A 20,888-nucleotide genomic window follows, 5' to 3' on the forward strand; every position below is an offset into this window, starting at 1 on the left:
CTAAAATATTATGTTATATAAGTTAATTTTCTAACATTTTAAATATTTAAAAAAAATAATCTTTTAATAAAAATTTATAATATAATATGTGACAATAAATTTAATTAAATATATTGAAACATATTAATTGATTGTATTTAATGTGTCTTTAAATTTGAGTAATTATTATATTTTGATTATATCTTAATTATTAATATATTGTAATGAAATCATTTCAAACATTTAAGAAATCAATTTATTTTAACATATTATATGTTAACGTATTTTGTGTTGTATTTCAAAGTCATTGTAAACAAAGCATTGTTTTTATTATTAATTTAATTCAATATTAATATCTATTTTCATCTGTTTTTCTTTTGGATCAAATATTAGAGACAATTCTTATGTTTGGCACGACTTGTGTCCAAAAATCAGCGCTTAAGACATCGTTGTCCTCACTGTTTGTGTTATCATTGATTAAATCCATAAACTATCACTCAATGGCCTTCAATGAAGTCAAACGTTTGTATTTAAAAAATGACATTAATTTTAATCAATTAATATCTTTAACGACTTGTTTTCATCCACAGAGCGATACCTTACGATGTCGACGGAAGAGAAGAGAAAACAATACAAATGCGGTGACAATTACAAGACATTGTTGGATACAATCAGTTGGACCCTCTACTCAAAGACCAAACATATTAACAAACAGTTTTCATCTTCCGATTACGTCTTCAACAGAGAGTTTAACGATAAGATCGCAATATTTAGCGGTGATATTACAGCTCTTGAAGTGGACGCCATTGTCAACGCAGCCAACAAACATCTTAAAGGAGGCGGAGGAGGTTTGACCTAATGTTTATCGATTGACTTAACTATTGATTGCATTAATTGTTAAAATAATTCAGTTGACGGCGCCATTCATTCGGCCGCCGGTTTCAACTTACTTCAGGCCGAATGTAAAACATTGAACGGATGTGAGACCGGGAACAGCAAAATAACCGGAGGATACAAATTGCCCGCAAAATGTTACTATAGTTTTGTCTTTATTGTCAGACCTTTTTTTAAAAAAATGTTGACACGAATTATATTTTCTCTACTTTTTTCATCTATCGGTAAATATTAGATGTCATTCATACTGTTGGTCCCGTCGGTGAAAAGCCAACACTGCTTCAGTCATGTTATAAGACATCACTCGATCTAATGGCTGAAAATAAACTTAAATCGATTGCTTTTCCATGTATTTCGACGGGAATTTACGGCTATCCTAACGAAGAGGCGGCCAATGTTGCACTCAATACTGCCAGACAATGGTTGGACACTAATCCTTACGCTAAAGAAATTGAAAGAATTATATTTTGTTTATTTCTTCCGATTGATATCGATATATACACTAAATTATTGCCAATTTATTTTCCAATTCAGTAAACATTTTTTTGAATTTTGCAGCTTATTTGATGTTTTTTATATATTACACTAAAAACAGTATTTATAGAAATTTCAAATCAAATGCATTAATTTAGATTAAATTTTTTTTTTTGGTTAAATTTAATCTAAAAATTTATTATGAATTTAAATTCTAATACAAAGTTAATTAAATTATTATCGTATATAATTGTAAACAATATTTACTATATTTAAAAAATTTCTATGTTGTTTAGTAGTATAAATAAATAAAGTTTATTTTTAAAAATAATGTAAATACATGTTTTAACAATTTATTTTTTTTATTATATTATTAAATATTTGTTTGAATTTTGTTAATAATAGCGGAATGTAAGTATAATAAATATTGTACATAAAGTCATAGAAATATAATAATTTAAATTATTTTTGCATAAAATTATCGTTTGAGTTACGGTAAGTAATTTTATTTAACTTAACAAAAATAGTTGTTTCACAGTTATTTTATGCTTAAATATCTAATTGATTGACTAATGTATAAAATCCTAGTTATAAAAGACTTGTTAATGTTTTAGATATAAAATTTTGAACTATAGTTAAGTTATTGAGTGATAACTGAATATAAGTATAACTTATAAAATTATACGATATATATATATATAGTTATGATAAGTTAATTTACTTACATTTTGTGTATTGGCCATAGTTTAGGGATAAATGATTAGACAAGTCATTGAACTTTTGGAAGTAAGTTAAAGGACAGGTAGTTTGAGTTACAGGTAAGTGGAGCTGACATTGGAGTCCGGGTTTTCCTGTTTGAGTTCACCTTTCAATTATAATAATGACATTCAAAGTGGATGTTCAGGGATGGAAAAAATCAACTTTAAAATAATATTGTAAACAAAAATTTAATTGCATTTAAAATTATAATATTTTATCTCTTCGTATGACTTGAAATAGGCTTCAAGTGCTCCAAATGTTGTTCACATCCCAACCGATCACCAATCGTGAGGAACGAGACCTTTAATGTGAAGATCCAGTGCTAACATATAACTTATGATAAATACAAACATTTATTATTAAAATTTAGTTTTAAGTAGTTTTACAAAAATTTTATTTCTTAGTTATCATAAAAATATGAAACTTAATACTTGTAAGTACTATATTATTTGATTTTTTAAATTAGTAAAAAAGTACATTATATTTTTTTATTTAATTAGTTTTAATTATAAACTATTAAAAAATTATTTTTTCTTTTAATATTTAAAAACTATGTTTACATTTATTACAGATTTTTGTATCACTTCTCTCTGTATAATCTTTATGTGTTTGTCCACTAATGGCGATACAAATGCAAACAATGTCAAGCCTTTGACATCAAATACTACAAATCAGTCATCAAATAGTAGATCAATGAAAAATAATTCAAATAATGGATTAGAAAAAAGCAAAAGAAGTGAACATAAAAGTAAAGAAAATGGTAATAAAGATATGTATGATATCTATCGGTTACATCAAACCAATGACATCAACAAAGAGTCCAAAGTGGACACCGATAAGAAAGAGAGAGGAAAACTACAAACTGTTGGCGGAGTTTTCGGTGAAATCATTGCAGTGATCGTATCAGAAGTGGTTAAAATGTTTGGAAATATGGTCAGTGATGTGGCCCGAGAGGTCACCGCACATGGATTTGTCTCAGTTTTTAAACAATTTACTGATTTGACTGGAATTACATTACCTGATCTATAGTTTATATTTTGGTTATATTTATTTATTTATTTAAATATTTAAATATTTATTTACATGTTATATGAATGTTAAAATTTATTTATTAAACATTAAATCATTTAAATATTAAGTTAAACTATATAAATATTTATATTATTATATTATTAATTAACATAATATATTCAATAAATCATTAATTAATATTATTTAATTTTTTATCTTTATCTTTATAAATTATACATTACAAATTATATTTTCAAAAAGTTTGTTTAAAAATAAAATAGATTATTATTGACTCTAACAGCTAAAATTGTTAAATATATGTAAAACTATATTTATTATTATTAATTTATACAATTATTCAGTATAATATATATATTTATTTTATATAAAAATATAAATATATTAGTAGGATGTAAATTTTAGCGAAATATAATTTATTTTACTTAACATATATTATAGATTTATTATTTCTATTACTAGTATAAAACCTTATAAAACCTTATAAAATCCTATAATTGTGTAAATTATTTTTTTTAATAGACAACAAAAATATTCTTTGATATAATAAACGCAATGATTGTATGCCATCTCTAGTTTGTGTAAAGAAAACATTACAGAATATTCCTAATTTCTGAATACAATTGCTTCGCGTTTTATTTATTAAAACATTTAAATTATAATTTCTAACAATAATTATATTTAATAAAACATGAATATAGTATATATGGAAATTATTTACCTATTATGTTTTCTATTATTTAATTGTAAGTAAATTAACCTTTTTATGTTAAATATTATTGAAATGTTTAATATAATAATATTGTTTTTATTATTAGTTTGTGTTTGTATGTCTTTTGCAAAAAATAAATCAATTTCCAATGTTTTATTATTTAAAAGAGTAAGATATATAATTCTAAGCTAATTAAATAAATTTGACATTAATTAATTGTTTGTAATTTAAAGGCTGCTCCGGTATTATCAACAAAACCCCCACTAGTGACTGGACTGCCCACTAAACAACCCGCACCTGCCTTTACATTCGCAGTTTGGGATGAAAACGGATTTATTTGCATTTTGGCTAAATTTGAGGCTTCATTTACCGTGACTTACGATATTAAGGGAAACACTCAAGTATTCACATTAAATATATTAATTTAATTTAAATAATTTATTTTATATTTTTATATTTTATTAGCCATTAAATGATAGGATTCCAGTGGACGCCATTAGTAAAGGAAGATGTGATTATCTATTGGATGAAAAGCCGGGTAAATATTTTTATTAATTTTTGTGTAAAACTTTGTATAATTTGAGTAATAAATTATATTTAATATAAATTAATTTTAAAGTATTAGACGTTACATGGATCGGAGGATTTACATTTCGTATGATTTTTGAAAAGGTATTTAAAATATATGAAAACTTTATTACAATTTAATTAATTTGCTTTTAATTATTAGGTCGGAGACAAAAATTGGGGCATAAATTCAATAGATTTAGTCTACAATACGGCCGACTCGTTATTCAAGGGATCGATAAAAGGTTTAGACTTATTGTCAATTTTTTTTATCAAATTAATTATATTGTAAATATTATTATAATTGAAAAAACAGGTGGCAAAAAAGTAGCCCGTTCCAAGGAGGGCAGTCTCGGCATGTTTAGCACACCACTGGGCAAATCATATCTGTGTCCATCGCCACCCGTTATCAATCTGTATGAGTCTAAAACAGACAAACAAACAGTTGTAGTACGTCTGGCCAATGTTGAGTTACAGGCATTTCAAATTGAAAAGGGAAAGTTTGCACCGGGTATGGGCACAGGGATATAATATATTTATTTCTACTAATTTATTAATTGCCAAATGTGTTATTAGTTTCCCGATGCAGTTCAGTTGGCTTTGGATCCGGAGTTCAGGCGCCCATATATACACTGACTCTTGAACAGGACGATAGTGTACCCGTTGTTGTCGGAAGTATTACTATTATGGTATCCATACTTGTGGTCGTTGGATATGCTGTCTACAGATCCTGGTTTACCAGTCGTGTTGATTATGACACTATGGGCTGAGTTTTCAGTTTACAAATCAATATTTCAATAGACATGAGGTTTAACTAATAATGCCTTCATTTATGTCTTCCATTATTTACTGAGAAAATCTTAACGCAATAATTGTATTAATGGCTAATAATTTGATAATCAAATCATACATATCGTTAAAAAACATTAATAAGTTTTTAGTTTGTTTTCCAATTTCTTTCTTATTTTTCCAAATAGTATCATATATTATATGAATTTTATTATATACTGTATATAATCATATTATCATAAAATTATTATTATTTTATTGAATTTATTTTTAATTTAATATAACTAAATTTTCATTATATATATATAATACTGTAGCATATAAATAGAAAACAATTACCGGTAATATACAGTAGTATATACTGTATTATTTTATAATTTCAAAACATTAGACCTAGAACCTAAAACAAATATGGTATATGAATTTTGTGCAAAACTATATATTCATATTATCTAATAATAATATATTAAATATTATAAAATAGATAATTTAAACAAAAAAATATATAATGTTATATATAATTATGTGCAATATTTGGTATGAAATGCAAGTTATATGAAACTATGTCTTCCAATATTGTGATTGTTTTCGAAATATTACAAATAATTAGATTTTTGTTAAACTCTTTATATAACGGTTTTATTTATATTTCAAATGCTATAAAATATTATTTTATAAATAATTAATATATTTTAAAATTTAATATTTATAGAAAATCTATGTTTTCTCTTAAATGTAACCAATGAGTTATAAATGACTATATCATGTGTAAAATGTAATTTAATAGCAGAAACATTTCATAATAGTATAAAATTACAACGATATCGTATATATGTTATAATCAATAAAATATATGTAATTATAAAAATAAAATTGTAACTAAAATAACAACTATAATATTATTTTGATTGAAAATTTATTTTCCATACTTCAAAATGATGATTAAGTTTTGGTAATAAATGAAATTCATGTAAACTAATGGCTTTATCACAACAATCAAACAAATCATTACAATGACTGTCATTTGAATCGATAAAAAATAATCGACTAATTCTTGAATGAACTAAAGCCATACAACACATAATACATGGCTCACCACTCATGTAAAAGTCATATCCATTACATAAATAACTATCACTTTTGATATTATCGTCTTTTTGTCTTTCATTACATTGCTTATCAGCGATGGTATCGATGGCCACAATAACTGAATGTTTTAATGGATTTTTTAAAACATCGGATTTACAAATAGTTAATATGTTATGACTCGAATCGGTCACTAATGTTACCATCGATTTCCTGTCATTATCTTCTTTATCACGAAATTCTATCACTTTAGAGATCAATTCAAATATAATTTTTCTTGATATTAGGTCGAAAACGGTTGAATTCAAACATTTTTCTAAACTTTAAAAATAATTGTTAATTTTGATATATATTATAATAATTTGATATATAATATCTACTATTTGTTTGGATGATAATTAATTGGCCATAACTGACAACTCTTCTCATATTGATTTCGATTCTTTGGATTATTCTTCGGCACAACTCTTGTATTGAATGGCAATAAATGATTTTGTTTGAGAAAATGGTTTACTTTTTCAGATAATTCACTGTTTCGATAGTCTTTGGCACAAATTATTACTTCAATGGACTTGTCTTTAGAGTTAATTCTCTTTAAATGACTTAAAGATTTTAACGGAATCTCTTTGCTTAAGAAGTTAACGATATATGAAATCAGTGTTTTGTCGGTAATTCTTGAGGTCAACACTTCAACTGATACAACAAATCACATCAATTGATACAATCATTAATAATGATATTAATTACTAATAAATAATTAGTTTGAATACCTGTTTCAATATGTGATGAATAGTATTGTTGGCTAACAATCAGTGATAACTTCATCGCATCGACGGTTAGTTTCATTGCATTCATAACTTAAATCAATCAATAATACAATGATATATCAAACTTGTCTTATATTTAGTAATCAATTATCACATAATAGTCGACAATATGTTTGAAATTGAAATTATTTTTTAATGTCAATCATGTGATTAAAACATTTAGTTTTTTAGTTAACAAAACAATAATAATGAATATAAAGGCATGAAATCACTTGTTTATTGCATATTATCAACACTAGGGTTAACACATGTTATTCTAATGAATGTACCGGTAATTCAATATAATATTATGTTATTATTATAGCTATGTTTCTTCGGCAGTTAAAATGGTCAAAATCGGTCGGAAAGGAAAATCGGTCGGAAAATCGCGAGTAAAAAATTACAAAATCGTGATATAAATCGGGAAAATTAAATTTTGTTTTTTCTTATACCTGTAGTACTAATAATAAATAGTTTATATTTTACAAAATGGGTTATATTTGCTAAAAATAATTTATTTTCAGTTTTTAATTAATTAATTGATTATAAAAATAAAATTTAGTTTTAATTATAAACTACATTTTGTTAGTAAACTACAATTGTAAACAATAAATACATTAATTAATTTAAGTATTACAGTAAAAATTTTTACAATACATACAGTTTTTATAGCATAATATTGTCTAATATTGTCTAATGTGTGCTAATATTGCATTACATGTACCGCTAATATTGTAATCAATATGTATTTAAATGTTATGTCAATAAATATTTAGCCAATTTCGGGAAAAATACATTTAAATAGTGTTTTTCGGGATTTTCTCAAAATGTTTCAATATTTCTATAAATATTAAATTCCCGGCGATTTAATAAATAATAAAGTTTCGTGAATTCCCTCATAGCTATAGTTATTATTTTATTTTTATCAATATGTGATAGTTTTAATTATTAATCATCATTTAATTAATTAATTTTTATTATATAATAAATAGTTGACCATGCTATTTATTTTAATACTAGGATATCAATCATTTAGCACAGATACTGGAAATTTTCAATATTAATGTTATTTAATAATATTTATATATTTTTCCGGCGCATAGTTTGTGAGACATGTGTTAATCCTAATATCAATTGAATCCAATTCACGACTTTGCTTACTATTATTGCTTACATTTTTTATATTTTCATTCAATCATATACTCCGTAACTATTATTAGTAGAGATTGAGAAAATAAATAAATAATTGTGTTGTGTTTGTGTGACCACACATTGGTAGTCAATGGGGGCTTAAATAACACAAATATTTGTAACGATTTATTTGTAATATAATTATTAAGGTATTCAATAATAATGGCGTTTTCATTACAATAATAAAAATATTTGATTTATAGTACAATTGAGTGTATAGTATGTATAATATAGTATTGAATGCTATATATAAATGACACGCCTTTACATACCATTACATACCAAACATTAATTAGTATTCATATGATTATCAATGCATTCATTACTATAATCATTGTTTTATCAAATATTTACTTATTTTTTATATATTTGTTATTAAAATATATTTTTTTAAAATATAACTAAATATATATTTATATCTATTTTTGTAACACATTTGAAGCCAATAGTCGACGACTGCATTGAATTTATCGGTAAATATGATATTTATTTGAAAGACCTGTCATTTGAAGCCAACTTTTTTGAGCCATTTGTGCCGCCATTGATGTCCACTGCAATCGATGGACCAATTGGTTGATTATCTTATTTTTTTATTAATACTTTTTGTCTGATTTCAGTGATATTTATGTCGAAATGTTCGGCAAAAAGAAGAAAAAGCCGACTATTTCTTCGCCGACCAATTTTGAACACAGAGTTCACACGGGATTTGATAGACGCGAAGGTATTATTCAATAAGTTTGACAATTAATGTGTTATTTAATGATCTGATGGTGTAATTGAAGGCAAATTTGTTGGATTACCGCCGCAATGGTTGTCTCTAATCCAAGGCAACAGCAATTCATTCCGTCCGCGACCTATTATCGACCCGTCAAACATCACTCAAACCGAGATTATGGACATCAAGTCTCAGACGATAATTCGCGGCAATTCTGTGGCTACCACTCAATCGGTTGGCCGAGCATTGGTCACGCGATCCAATTCATTAAGAAAAGCTGATTCGCCGCCATCTCTTCGTCCTAATCGAGTGCCACCACCGCTGCCTGAAAACGATGTGCTCGACGGCGGATCCAATCCTACAGCGAGCGGACAAATACAGCCATCAATGCCATTTCCAGTGCCTCCAACAGCCGGTCAACATATACATCATAATTACAATCACAATCATCTCATGAATCAAAAACAATTACATTTTAATCATTTTCGCAATAATCAGCCGCCAATGGCCGGCCACATGTCGGGTCATAATTTAAATTTAATGCAACCAACGATTAAACAACAGTTAAATCTTAATTTAAATCAAAACTTTAAGAATGGCTATAACTCTAACACTTCATCTGTTAATAGCAATTCTCCAAATACTAACATTAATTCAAATAATAATAATAATAATAATTATAACAACAATAACTCCAACAACAATACTAATACTACAATCGCAAACAACAACAATAACATCAATAATAACACAACTGTGAACAATAATAACTGGAGTACCAATAGAACCAAGTTTTCAATGCTTCCTCAGCCACAGCAGCCTATTATACCTCAGCAGCCATTCCATAACAATCAGTCACATCAACATCCATCACAAGCCATTCAGCTAACACCACCTCATCTACCAATAAAAGGACAGTTATCACCACATCATCAAAACCAACAAAGAGCAAAATCGCCGGTATCTATACCACAGCTAACTCAACATTCAAATACACAAATTAATGATCAAATAGTAGCTAATGGACCACAAATGCCTTATCCAACCACAACAATGCATTCACAACAAAAAGTGATGACCGCAAATCCAGCCACACAACAGAATAATAGTCAAAATGCTTATCCAACTCATCAAAGCTTAGGAGCACATCATCCACAACAACAAACAATTCCAATGACTGTTCCCAATGCTGGACAATCTTTGAGATCGCAATCTCCTCAACAGCAGCCGTCACCACATTTACCACAATCCAGTCAAGACACTCCAGGACAACCATCCAATGCACAAGCTATTCCAGCACAGACACAACAGCGCCTTTCTCACGAACAATTTAGAGCAGCTCTTCAATTAGTAGTCAGTCCAGGAGATCCCAGGTTTGTAATGTGGATTTAATAATAATTCATTTTACGGACTTTTATTTATAATTATATATTTTAATTTAGAGAAAATCTGGAAAACTTTGTTAAGATAGGAGAGGGATCAACTGGAATTGTATGCATTGCATTGGAAAAGAGTTCTTCACGTCAGGTGGCCGTCAAGAAAATGGATTTACGAAAACAACAGCGAAGAGAACTATTGTTTAATGAAGTGGTTATTATGCGAGACTATCATCACCCAAATATTGTTGAAATGTACGATTCATTTCTGGTCGACGATGAGCTTTGGGTGGTTATGGAGTTTCTCGAAGGCGGCGCTCTCACAGATATTGTCACTCATTCACGTATGGATGAGGAACAGATCGCCACTGTTTGCAAACAGTGTCTCAAAGCTCTGGCTTTTCTTCATTCACAAGGAGTCATCCATAGAGACATCAAAAGTGATTCAATATTACTTGCGAGTGATGGCAGAGTTAGTATTCATAATAATATGACTTTTGATATTTAGTTGACATTATATTAAATGATCTAATATTTAGGTAAAATTATCTGATTTCGGATTCTGTGCACAAGTCTCGTCTGAATTACCTAAACGTAAATCATTAGTTGGAACACCTTATTGGATGGCACCCGAAGGTAATATAAATAACACTATTTTAATACTTTATTGATCTTTTAATTCATGAATTACTTTATCTAAAAAACTTATTTACAGTTATATCACGTCTTCCTTATGGACCGGAAGTAGATATTTGGTCGTTAGGTATAATGGTTATTGAGATGTGTGACGGCGAGCCTCCCTTTTTCAATGAACCTCCACTGCAAGCGATGCGACGCATTCGTGATATGCCTCCGCCTAAGCTTAAGAATGTACATAAAGTGTCGCCTCGTTTGCTGGCTTTTCTCGAGAAGATGTTGGTTCGCGAACCAACACAACGTTCAAATGCTTTGGAACTGCTTCAGCATCCGTTCCTTCGACAGGTAATTATTATATGAAAATAATGATTTAAGACAAATGTATTAATTTTTAATTGTTTTGTTACAATTGAAAGGCTGGTCCGCCAAGTCTTTTGGTACCATTAATGCGATCCTTCCGTCACAGTCCCTGTTAAACACATACAGCTAATGACCACAAAATTTAGATATTTTTGACATTTGATTGTAATTTATTTATTATTATTGTAGCCAATCATGACAACTACTATACTGTTATTACATAATAATATCATTATTTTTTATAAACATTTACCATAATATATGTTGAAATTATGTTTCGGTTATTACTATTCCTATACAATAACTTTGTTAAAAATCCGTCCATTAATTACTTAATTTAAAATCGATTCGGTTATTTGGTTGCTATTAAATGAATCTTATTTTTATTACAATATAATTGATTATTTGTTAATAAAAATAAAAGATATTTATTTAAAACTAATAGTAAAGTATATTATTATTACTTATAATTAAAAATGTGTAAATTTTACAATAAATAACACAAATTGCAAATATTTATAAATTGGTATATTATAAAAAGTTTAAAGTAAATACTAAAATTAATCAATTATTTACATTAAATCTAATTACAGGTTGAGATCTCTCGAAAGCTGTAAATTGTTTTTAATACAATTGTTTTGTTTGAATATAAAACGAGAGTAAAAATTGAAAAATATTGACTATATATTACAATTTAAAAAGTGAAAAATAATGAAAAATCAAATAATTATTAAAAAGATTTAAATATTTAGAAGAGAAGGCAAAGTCCTCAACCAGTTATTCAGTCATTAGAATCTAAAGCGCGGATAATATGGAGATTTGGATTCATTTTGTCGATTATTATTATATTTACGACCCGAACCATTGTAACCATTATTACCGTATGAGTTATAGTTGGGATTACGATTCCATTGATTGTTGTATCGATTGTTGTTTTGTTGATAAGGAGATCTACTCGAGTACGGCGATCGACCACTGCTTTTGTTTTCATCTCTATATTGATAGAAATTTTTGTTACCATTTCTATAGTTATTTATTGGACTTTTCATTCGATAGTCATTATTATCACGAATTGTGTTTTGAGTCTTAGGTGACGACCGACCGGCGCCTATAGTGAACGTATCATTTAAAGCATTGTTCTCGTCGTCTATATTTCGTTTACTCGCCGAAACCACTGCCACTTTCGATGTCTTTGTTACCGTCGATGTAAGCGATAGTTTGGGTAAATTCACATTTTTCTGCATTAATGGTAAACCTCTTTCAGGAGTCATATTTGCATTGTTGGGAGTTATGTGATGAACGGAAACCAAAGCTCGTGATGTGTTTAGTTGTGGTGTATTATTCAGTGCTAAATAAGTCGGCAATGAGAACAGTGACGCCACTTCTTTGCGTTTTGAAATGGTTGGCGAAGAGATATCGTCTTTCCAAACGACATTTTTCTTTCCCTCAACTCTACGTAAAAGTGATATAAAAGCGGTTTCTAGTTCTTCGCTAAGACGTCCCATACCATCGAGACATTGATAAGCTTTACGATTCAATTTAACCGAATCCATCATAAGTTCTTCATTAGTATCTAATCGACTGAATATCTCTTTTGCAATTTCGAGCGAATGTTTTTCAGCAAATGCTTTATCTTTGAACTCAGCCTTAATGTTCTCATCGGTAAAAAATCGATTGATTAGCCAATCATCAGATCCAGTCTTTTCTAATAATTCGCTCTCAATTTTCCTAATCTTGCTTTCATTTTCTTCTACTTTGGCTTCGAGAGTGCATTTTTGATCAGAATAATGAAGTTTCTGATTATACAGTGATTGTAATGGATCTGATTTAGCCATTGAGCTCATCTCATAGTCATCGTTGGCCATTGTTTTATATCTTTCCATATCATACTTTCGAAAAAGAAGTCTTAACTATAAGAATATATGAATTTAATATTAGATATCAATTTATTAATTACAATAAAAACCATTTCTTACATCRATTTTCTTTAAATTTGATTCACTTTCCATAAGTTTTTGTCTTAATTCAAACCTCTCCTCAAACAATAAGTCCAATGAATTCTTGACGGAATTCAAGAGTTTATTTGAATCATTCTTAGCATTGATGACATCCCTCGGAACCGAATTAATAGTTGAACGAAGTCTTTCACATTCACTTCTCAATTGATCCAATTGTTCGGTCAAATCAGTTATCTTACGATTTTGAGTTTCCATTATATTGTTATAATTTCTTGGTTGAAGACCAACAGAAATGTTGTTCTTCTTTAGGCTCAATTGAATACCTTTGGCTCTATCGGCGTATACGAGTGTGTTATGAGTTTCTTCAAAATGACATCTCGAAGGACTAACGGTTGCTATCATTGTTGTCTGACAATTGCCACCCAATGAATCTCTTAATAATAATGTCAATTTTGATCCACGATATGGTATATAAGTTTGTTTCTTTCTTGGATCAGTTGCGGCCAATGCTGTAATACAATTACCCAAAGCTAACAATGATTTGTTAATATTTCCGCCCTCTCTCTGCAGTCCTTTACTTCTATTAGTTTTATAAGCAGTGGTAGCCCTCTCACTGCCGGCCAAATCAATTAATGACATTTTCGATACTTGAATAGACATTTCTTGAGACGACGAGTACTCCTGTTTTTTCAGTGATATCTGGAAGACTGCGTGCGATCGCGAGGACTCTGCGTTAGCATCGGTCGGATGTTGGGTTCGGTTTCTATTCCCGTATTCCAACATTTCTAGTAAATGGTTCGCATCTTTTGGCTGATGTATTGACAAACCACTCACAACTATTCCGCGTCTGTTATCTTCTCGTACGGCCAATGCTTTGCCAGACGTCGGGTCCAATAAATCAAACACAACTTCATTATAAATCTCGAAATAAGAAATACTTAGTTCTAATTTCTCTTCGTCAGACTTTTCTTCTAACTTCCGGAACAATTCCATTGTTGTGAAGAATATAACTCCCGGATCATCAGCTGATCCCAACATTGTGTGCGTCTTTCCAGATCCGGTGGCGCCGTAAGCAAAGACCGCACAGTTATATCCATTGAGAAGAGAATCGACAAAATGTTTAGTCGTTTGTTCAAATACTTTGATATTATCAATATTCTCATCAAAAACTCGGTCGAAGACAAACTGCAAGTTTCTATTAGGTCTGCGACCGATAGCCCGATATGTCTTTCCGCGGTATTCGTACTGGTCTTCGGTATTGAGACTGTTGTCCAATTCTATGGGATCAAAGACCAGTAATTGTGTGTCGATTACGTCAATTGACTTTTTCAATCCATTGTCGGTCTCGGCGTCATTCAGTGGTCTAACCCTCACATATACGCGCATTCGGTTCGACGTATCAGCCGAAGTGTGGCCACCGGTTGCAGTGCACCGCTGTTTGGCCGGACTCGACTCATATGTCTCGTGAGACGATCTCTTCATACTCGACGACATTAATCTTAATTTATAAAAGTAATGAAAATGATATCAATTTATTTGATATAAAATGCAATCAATTGGTTAACGATTCAAATGATTTGTATATATATTTAATTGCAATTAAATTGAATTGAATTATACTTACATTGAATGCGACAACAATTGTATTATAATTTATCGGTTAAATAATCACATGATATAGCAGTCAATGTAATGACTAATTGTTGACTTAATTGTATAAAACTTATGACAAATAAGTGATTGAAATATAAAACTATAAAATGATTGAATCGTTAGTTTCAATGCAAACAATGAGTCGATTCCCGGATTTCAACGACTATTTCGAATGAAACTTTAATTTTAAACTTTTTGTTTGCTTCCATACTATTGGTTGAGTGATATATCACATGATAGTGTATGTGTAGAGCAATTTATCGACCAATGATTGGTTGAGACAATAGTGTCGACAGCGAAGCGATTGCTAAGCATTTGATTGGCTGAATGAGTGCTCAATTGAGACCTCGAGAGGAGATTACAATTGAATGTATAGTATATTATGTGTTATTGAGTCATACGGTATGCGATATGTTTGAGACATTGTATCGATTGTTTGAATGCATTGCTTGAATGCATTGATTTTGAATACTATTTGATTGCAGACATCAATCCATATGATTGCTGTTGTGTTGACTGTTATGTGTTGTGTATGTTATGTGTGACCACTGTTTGCATACAATTGACATTACATTGCATTTTGTTTAACCATTTATTATTCAATTTGATTATCAACTAAACTATAAGTTTAAACAAATATTTTATATATTAATATATATTTACAGACATTTATGTATTGGAAAATAAAAACAAATTAGTTTTGTTTCAAAAGGCATTCATTTGAAAATATTTTGAAAACAATTTAATAGATATTTATAAATAAAATACAAATTACAGGCATTTTGACCAAAGAATATATGCTTTTATTTTTATACATTATTTTTATCAATCAATTCATTTTATTTATAAATATTGATAATTAGTTTTGATATTAAAAACAATTTACTATTTATGCCATTATTTTGTGACAATTATTTCAATGAAAAATAGGACTCATTTTGTTTATATTAAATTAATTATATATTTTATAAAAACGAATCAAATGTGAGATAACTTTATATATAATATATATACGGATAATAATAATAATAATAATAATGTTATAAATTAAAACATGGCTTTCATTTGAAATGCAAATCAATTTTTAAAGTATAAATAAACGACAGGTTTTTGCACAAAATATGATGTCATAGGATGTGGTAGTATGTGATCAACACATGTGTTAATCATTTGTTAATATACGTCCTTTTATTGGCGCACTTCTTCGTGATTTTGCCGACTCTTTCTTTGTGATCAGTCGTTAATTTAATGATAAGTTGTTTGGCTTCAGTGATTTGATCCGAGAATAAGTTACTTCTTTGAAGATTACCTCTAATCAAATCATTTAGTTTAACAGCTATTGTGTCCAGAGGTGCCTCATTGACACCTATAGTAGTCCTGTTATTGGACTCACTGGCACTCAAACAATTAGTTGCATTTGGGTTTGTGTTTGTGTTAACAGTAGTGTTGGAGCACTGGTTGTTCGTCACACAAACATCCTTCTCGAAAGTCTCTAAAAATTGATTCAATCTTTGGTACACATTGTGCTCATTATCAGTCATCACTTCCATCTGAGACGCCAAGTGATGAATCTTCCATCCATTCTTTCGTTGAAGTCCTTCGTTACTCAATTCACTTAAAGTTAACTTTTTTTCAGGCTTTGGTCTAACATCGGAATACCTTAAGAAGTGGTATTGAAGTGACTTCCAGCCCATATTATATGATGATAACAGTGAAACTCGTGGTTTCTTATTGATGCGAACCACACTCTCCTTCTCATTACAAATGTCTTCTTTACAATCACTGGTAGAACTGTTGAGTAAATTAAGATTTTGTGATGTCTTAAGACTCGACGGCTCTAATAGTTGTTTTCGTGGTTTCTTCCGCGGCGTCTGATTGCCTTCAGAGTTAGGAGTCGTTGGATGAGCTGTTGAACAATTAGGCGCTAAATTTGCATCACTTGTGGCTAATAAATCATTTACTTTGTTCTCTGAATTTAATAAATCAGTTTTTAGTCCATAACAAGAAACTCGTGGTATTGTTGAGCCGCTAATGGATGTGTTTGGTACAGTTGTCTTAAAGAGGGCGGTTGGCGTCAGACCTCCTGATAGTAAATCATTTGGTCGCTTACGTATCAAAATGCTGGGTCGGGGAGAACTGGGAGTTGAGGTCTGTAGCGATTGTTTTATCGGTGAATTAGCTGGAGATGAGAGGATCGTTGGCCTTAGAGGTGACGTTGTGTTAACCGATGTGATCGGCGGTAATAATTGTTGCGGTTGTAGTGTCGATGAGGTTTGTAATGAGTTTGCATTTTGATGGCCAATAGWTCGCTGTTGAGAGGTATGTATGTGTTGTTGTTGTGAAGACTGCAATGAATTACTTACACTATGAATGAATGGCGAACTCGTCGAGACCACCGAATGTCTGGTCGTTAAGATGTTATTAGGACTTGAATTGAGTGACAGTTTTGCCGTCTGTGGCGATGACTGCGCAGTCGTAGTGAAGGATGTGATGGAACCRCCGCTTACATTAACTATATTATGAAGGGTTGTGCTCCCGGTGTTCATGTTTGCTCCCGAAGCAGAGTTTATTATTAGATGGCCTTTATGCAGGTTTATGATACCAGACTTGTTAACAGTTGTTGTCGGCACTGGTAATTGGCCAATGATGCCAACTCGGGCTACAGGTTGCGATACAGCTGTTCCTGTCTGAGGACCAGTTCCACCGATACTTATGGCTACCTTTTGTGGATGAGTCGCCATAATAGTAGATCCGGCCATTAATGTAGTTCTCGGTCCACTTATTTTGGTTATGTTTTGCTTTAAATCATTGGTTTGCAATCTAATGGGACGGGCGCTCATAACATTATGATCATTAGGAGCCATAACAAGACTAACTGATTCTATCGGTAGTGGACCTGATGTTGTAAATAAAGGTCGGTTTTGACCACAAATTTGTTTGACATTCGTAACGGAATTTTGCGTAACGGCCGATGTGTTGACATTAGTCGAGAGATTCAGAACAGGTAATGAATTAGTCGGTTGTTGACCACTGATTAGTTGTGTTGTCCGCACAGATATTGATGCCGAGGTTGACGTGAGTGATGGCGTTGAACCCGTCGTACTAATGCTTTGTCCAGTTATTACCGACTGTCCTCTAATTGTATTAACTTGAAGACCACCCCTCGGTGCTGTTGATATAGTTCTCGGATGTAGTATAACAGTCTGCGGACGGGAATTATTATCCGAGAATCGGGCGACCATTACAGAGAGGGCGCCCACAGGTAATGGTGTCTGTGGTGTCGATGATTGCGATGCATTCGTATTAAATATTTCGCTACGATAGCCGGTCGTTGACGTTGTTGTGGCCACTCTGTTGGTGGCCAGTGTTGCGCCCGAATTGGACATCTCTATAGATGTGTTTGTAGGCAAACAAATGCCTATTGGCTTGAGGTCTGTCTTTTGTGGCACTGTCTGTGAGGTTGACTTAATCGATGATATTATTGGCATTTCATCAATGCCCGCAACTTTGGTTAAGTGTCCAAATAAACTATAATTCAATTGATCCAATCAATGGCCTATTTATTGATTTGATTCAACCAAATGTCACACTAATCAATGGCTCAGATCAACGGTTCAGACATTAAGTGATCAAAGTATCACATTATGGCCAACCAGTCGATGATTTGGTCATAGATTTCGTGTTAATTGTACGGACAGTAGGTGTGGACCAAAGCAATGGAGTCTTTCAGTAGATCTATATATCAATGAATGAGTGGTCAAACACAAGACAACAGTCATAGCAATCATAATATTCAATGTTATGAAGTGTTTCACTGTTTTGTATGAAGTATTCAAGTGTTCACTGAATTCACTGATTTAGTGCTCAAAAAAAACATAGCGTTTATAGCATTGAGTTCATCACGAGAGCCACCACTCAGTCAAGTCATACATACATTACATTCAATTGAATACAATATTTAATACATATATACATACATACAATACATACAGTAGTTGTAGTGTTTGAGTCGTATGGACGCCAATACTAGTGGAGGACATGACGTCAACAGTTATATACAATACTATTGGTTAATAACACAACACTACCATCACATCCGCCAAACATATTATTATAGGACTACTAATACAACAACACATTCACACCAATTATGTCAATACAATATAAACATATAGTTTGAGTAATTCTATTACAAATTGCATTCAAAATCTATTAATTGTTTACTAAATATTAATACAATTATTTGCAAACAATTGTCAATACATTTATTAATTATATTGTTTTCAAACATTTATTTAATTGTAATTTAAATTTCGGTTCAAAACAAACAATATTTACACAACAATTACGACACTATTATCACGTAATATATGATTGATTTCAATGTTAAGTATTGATTAGGATATGTCTTGAGATCAGATAATTGATATAATGACAGATAATTAGATGGACATCAATAAGACAATAGGGCAGTGATCGGATCCCATCACTTGTTTACGTATTTGATTGTCGATGACATTGTCAATGAATGTCTTCGACACCACAAAGTAGTCGAGTCTCCAACCGATGTCCTTTTGTCTCGCGTTTCGCATATATGACCAAAAAGTATATGACTTCTTAAGATTGGGATATAAATGTCTGAATGAGTCGATGAAACCTCTCGACAATAATCGTGTGAAGTCTTCTCTTTCTTCTTTAGTAAATCCAGCGGTCTTTGTGTTAGTCTTAGGGTTTTCCAAATCAATTTCTTTATGCGAAACATTAAGATCACCGCAAAGTATAACTGATTTCTTTTCATCCAATTTTTTGATGTATTCTTCAAAGTCTGTGTTCCACTTTTGTCTGTAACCAAGTCTGACGAGTCCTTTGCCTGAATTAGGTATGTAAGCCGTAATCACATAAAAGCTCTCGAACTCAGCGGTAATGACCCGACCCTCTGAGTCGTGCTCTTTAATATTGATGCCGTACTTGACATCTAAAGGCTTTTCTTTACTGAATAGAGAAACACCAGAATATCCTTTGGTTTGTGCGGAACAGTAGTATTTAAACCGATATTTTTGCCAAACATTGATCTCTTCGGGAATATCTTTCTTTTCACATTTAATTTCTTGAAGACATACTATATCTGCATCTTCTTTATCAATAGCTTTGAACGCATCCTTCTTGAGTGCCGCTCGAAGTCCACTCACATTCCACGACATTATCTTCATATTAACCTTTTTGTTATCAAACGATCGATTGTCTCCTCCGCTCTTCATATTTACTTCAATTTCACTAACAGTTTTGCCATTAGTTTCATCACTGATTCCCTCAATTTCTTCGTCTTTAATTTTAATCTTCTTATTTGAAATCTTTTGATTTTTGACACTCCTTTTACTCATTATTGTCGGCTAAAAAGTTATAACAAATAATCAATCAACGATTAAAAGATTGCATAAAAGATTAATATTAAATAATAAAAGTATTGCTAACTAATTGTAAAATAAATTTTGATAAGTTATTATAACTGTTATGTGAAATGACTAAACAATTTTTTAATAAATAAATCATTTTTTAATAATTCATTTTAATAGTAAATATTATCCAAATTCATATCATTTGAATTAATATTATATTTGTCATTAAACGTAAATTTCTAATAAAAAAACAATTTAAGTTATTTATTTAGTTATTGACTAAATATTAAAGTTAGAAATGTTTTGAAGTTATATTAGATATTACTGTTATTACTATAATTGCAATAAAGGTGTAATAAATTGAAAAATAGTTAATATTAAAAAAAGCAAAACTAAATGAAATTAATTGATATCTAAAAAATCAATGAAAACATGCGTTAAACAGTGTTGTTGTTGTTATAACACGTGTTTGACATTTCAATGACAGCTGTTTTTTAGCTACAAATAA

At 30.3% G+C, this 20,888-nt stretch overlaps 7 protein-coding genes across 9 annotated transcripts; 3 read left to right on the forward strand and 4 right to left on the reverse strand.

Annotated features, from left to right (window-relative positions):
* Positions 1-273: 273 nt before the first annotated feature.
* LOC128952043 (macro domain-containing protein CT2219-like) lies at positions 274-1,455 on the forward strand. The gene is made up of 4 exons (XM_054297368.1): positions 274-501; positions 570-827; positions 891-1,010; positions 1,109-1,455. The coding sequence occupies exons 1-4, from the start codon at positions 384-386 to the stop codon at positions 1,408-1,410; spliced, it is 798 nt and encodes a 265-aa protein (XP_054153343.1). The 5' UTR covers positions 274-383; the 3' UTR covers positions 1,411-1,455.
* Positions 1,456-2,709: 1,254 nt separating this feature from the next.
* LOC128966259 (lysosome-associated membrane glycoprotein 5-like) lies at positions 2,710-5,277 on the forward strand. Its single transcript, XM_054313107.1, has 7 exons — positions 2,710-3,084; positions 4,081-4,248; positions 4,313-4,385; positions 4,467-4,519; positions 4,578-4,659; positions 4,731-4,925; positions 4,991-5,277. Exons 1-7 carry the CDS (start codon positions 2,710-2,712, stop codon positions 5,182-5,184), a joined length of 1,140 nt encoding a protein of 379 aa, XP_054169082.1. The 3' UTR covers positions 5,185-5,277.
* Positions 5,278-5,646: 369 nt separating this feature from the next.
* On the reverse strand, positions 5,647-7,261 carry LOC128966260 (probable inactive tRNA-specific adenosine deaminase-like protein 3). The gene is made up of 4 exons (XM_054313108.1): positions 7,060-7,261; positions 6,670-6,982; positions 6,133-6,610; positions 5,647-5,655 (listed from the first exon to the last, which is right to left on the reverse strand). The coding sequence occupies exons 1-4, from the start codon at positions 7,142-7,144 to the stop codon at positions 5,647-5,649; spliced, it is 885 nt and encodes a 294-aa protein (XP_054169083.1). The 5' UTR covers positions 7,145-7,261.
* Positions 7,262-8,701: 1,440 nt separating this feature from the next.
* LOC128952989 (serine/threonine-protein kinase PAK mbt-like) lies at positions 8,702-11,732 on the forward strand. Its single transcript, XM_054298471.1, has 7 exons — positions 8,702-8,759; positions 8,904-9,007; positions 9,069-10,374; positions 10,444-10,849; positions 10,917-11,013; positions 11,093-11,358; positions 11,430-11,732. The coding sequence occupies exons 2-7, from the start codon at positions 8,920-8,922 to the stop codon at positions 11,487-11,489; spliced, it is 2,223 nt and encodes a 740-aa protein (XP_054154446.1). The 5' UTR covers positions 8,702-8,759; positions 8,904-8,919; the 3' UTR covers positions 11,490-11,732.
* Positions 11,733-12,043: 311 nt separating this feature from the next.
* LOC128952926 (kinesin-like protein KIF18A) lies at positions 12,044-15,262 on the reverse strand. Its single transcript, XM_054298398.1, has 3 exons — positions 14,956-15,262; positions 13,350-14,829; positions 12,044-13,283 (listed from the first exon to the last, which is right to left on the reverse strand). Exons 2-3 carry the CDS (start codon positions 14,823-14,825, stop codon positions 12,162-12,164), a joined length of 2,598 nt encoding a protein of 865 aa, XP_054154373.1. The 5' UTR covers positions 14,826-14,829; positions 14,956-15,262; the 3' UTR covers positions 12,044-12,161.
* Positions 15,263-16,000: 738 nt separating this feature from the next.
* LOC128951585 (mucin-2-like) lies at positions 16,001-18,939 on the reverse strand. 2 transcript variants are annotated; one of them, XM_054296832.1, is made up of 2 exons: positions 17,348-18,939; positions 16,001-17,293 (listed from the first exon to the last, which is right to left on the reverse strand). In XM_054296832.1, exons 1-2 carry the CDS (start codon positions 18,470-18,472, stop codon positions 16,151-16,153), a joined length of 2,268 nt encoding a protein of 755 aa, XP_054152807.1. In that variant the 5' UTR covers positions 18,473-18,939; the 3' UTR covers positions 16,001-16,150. The 2 variants fall into 2 exon arrangements, with proteins under 2 accessions (XP_054152807.1, XP_054152806.1); XM_054296831.1 differs by having other exon boundaries at positions 16,001-18,939.
* A 378-nt stretch (positions 18,940-19,317) lies between these two features.
* On the reverse strand, positions 19,318-20,806 carry LOC128952033 (exodeoxyribonuclease-like). Of its 2 annotated transcripts, none has more exons than XM_054297356.1 (2): positions 20,715-20,806; positions 19,318-20,374 (listed from the first exon to the last, which is right to left on the reverse strand). In XM_054297356.1, the coding sequence occupies exon 2, from the start codon at positions 20,363-20,365 to the stop codon at positions 19,427-19,429; it is 939 nt and encodes a 312-aa protein (XP_054153331.1). In that variant the 5' UTR covers positions 20,366-20,374; positions 20,715-20,806; the 3' UTR covers positions 19,318-19,426. The 2 variants fall into 2 exon arrangements, with proteins under 2 accessions (XP_054153331.1, XP_054153332.1); XM_054297357.1 differs by having other exon boundaries at positions 20,706-20,806.
* Positions 20,807-20,888: the final 82 nt, after the last annotated feature.

This window comes from Oppia nitens, unplaced genomic scaffold, assembly GCF_028296485.1.
Source record: "Oppia nitens isolate AA-2021 unplaced genomic scaffold, nextdenovo-longstitch-racon4-pilon3 scaffold1_pilon_pilon_pilon, whole genome shotgun sequence".
NCBI lineage: Eukaryota > Metazoa > Arthropoda > Arachnida > Sarcoptiformes > Oppiidae > Oppia > Oppia nitens.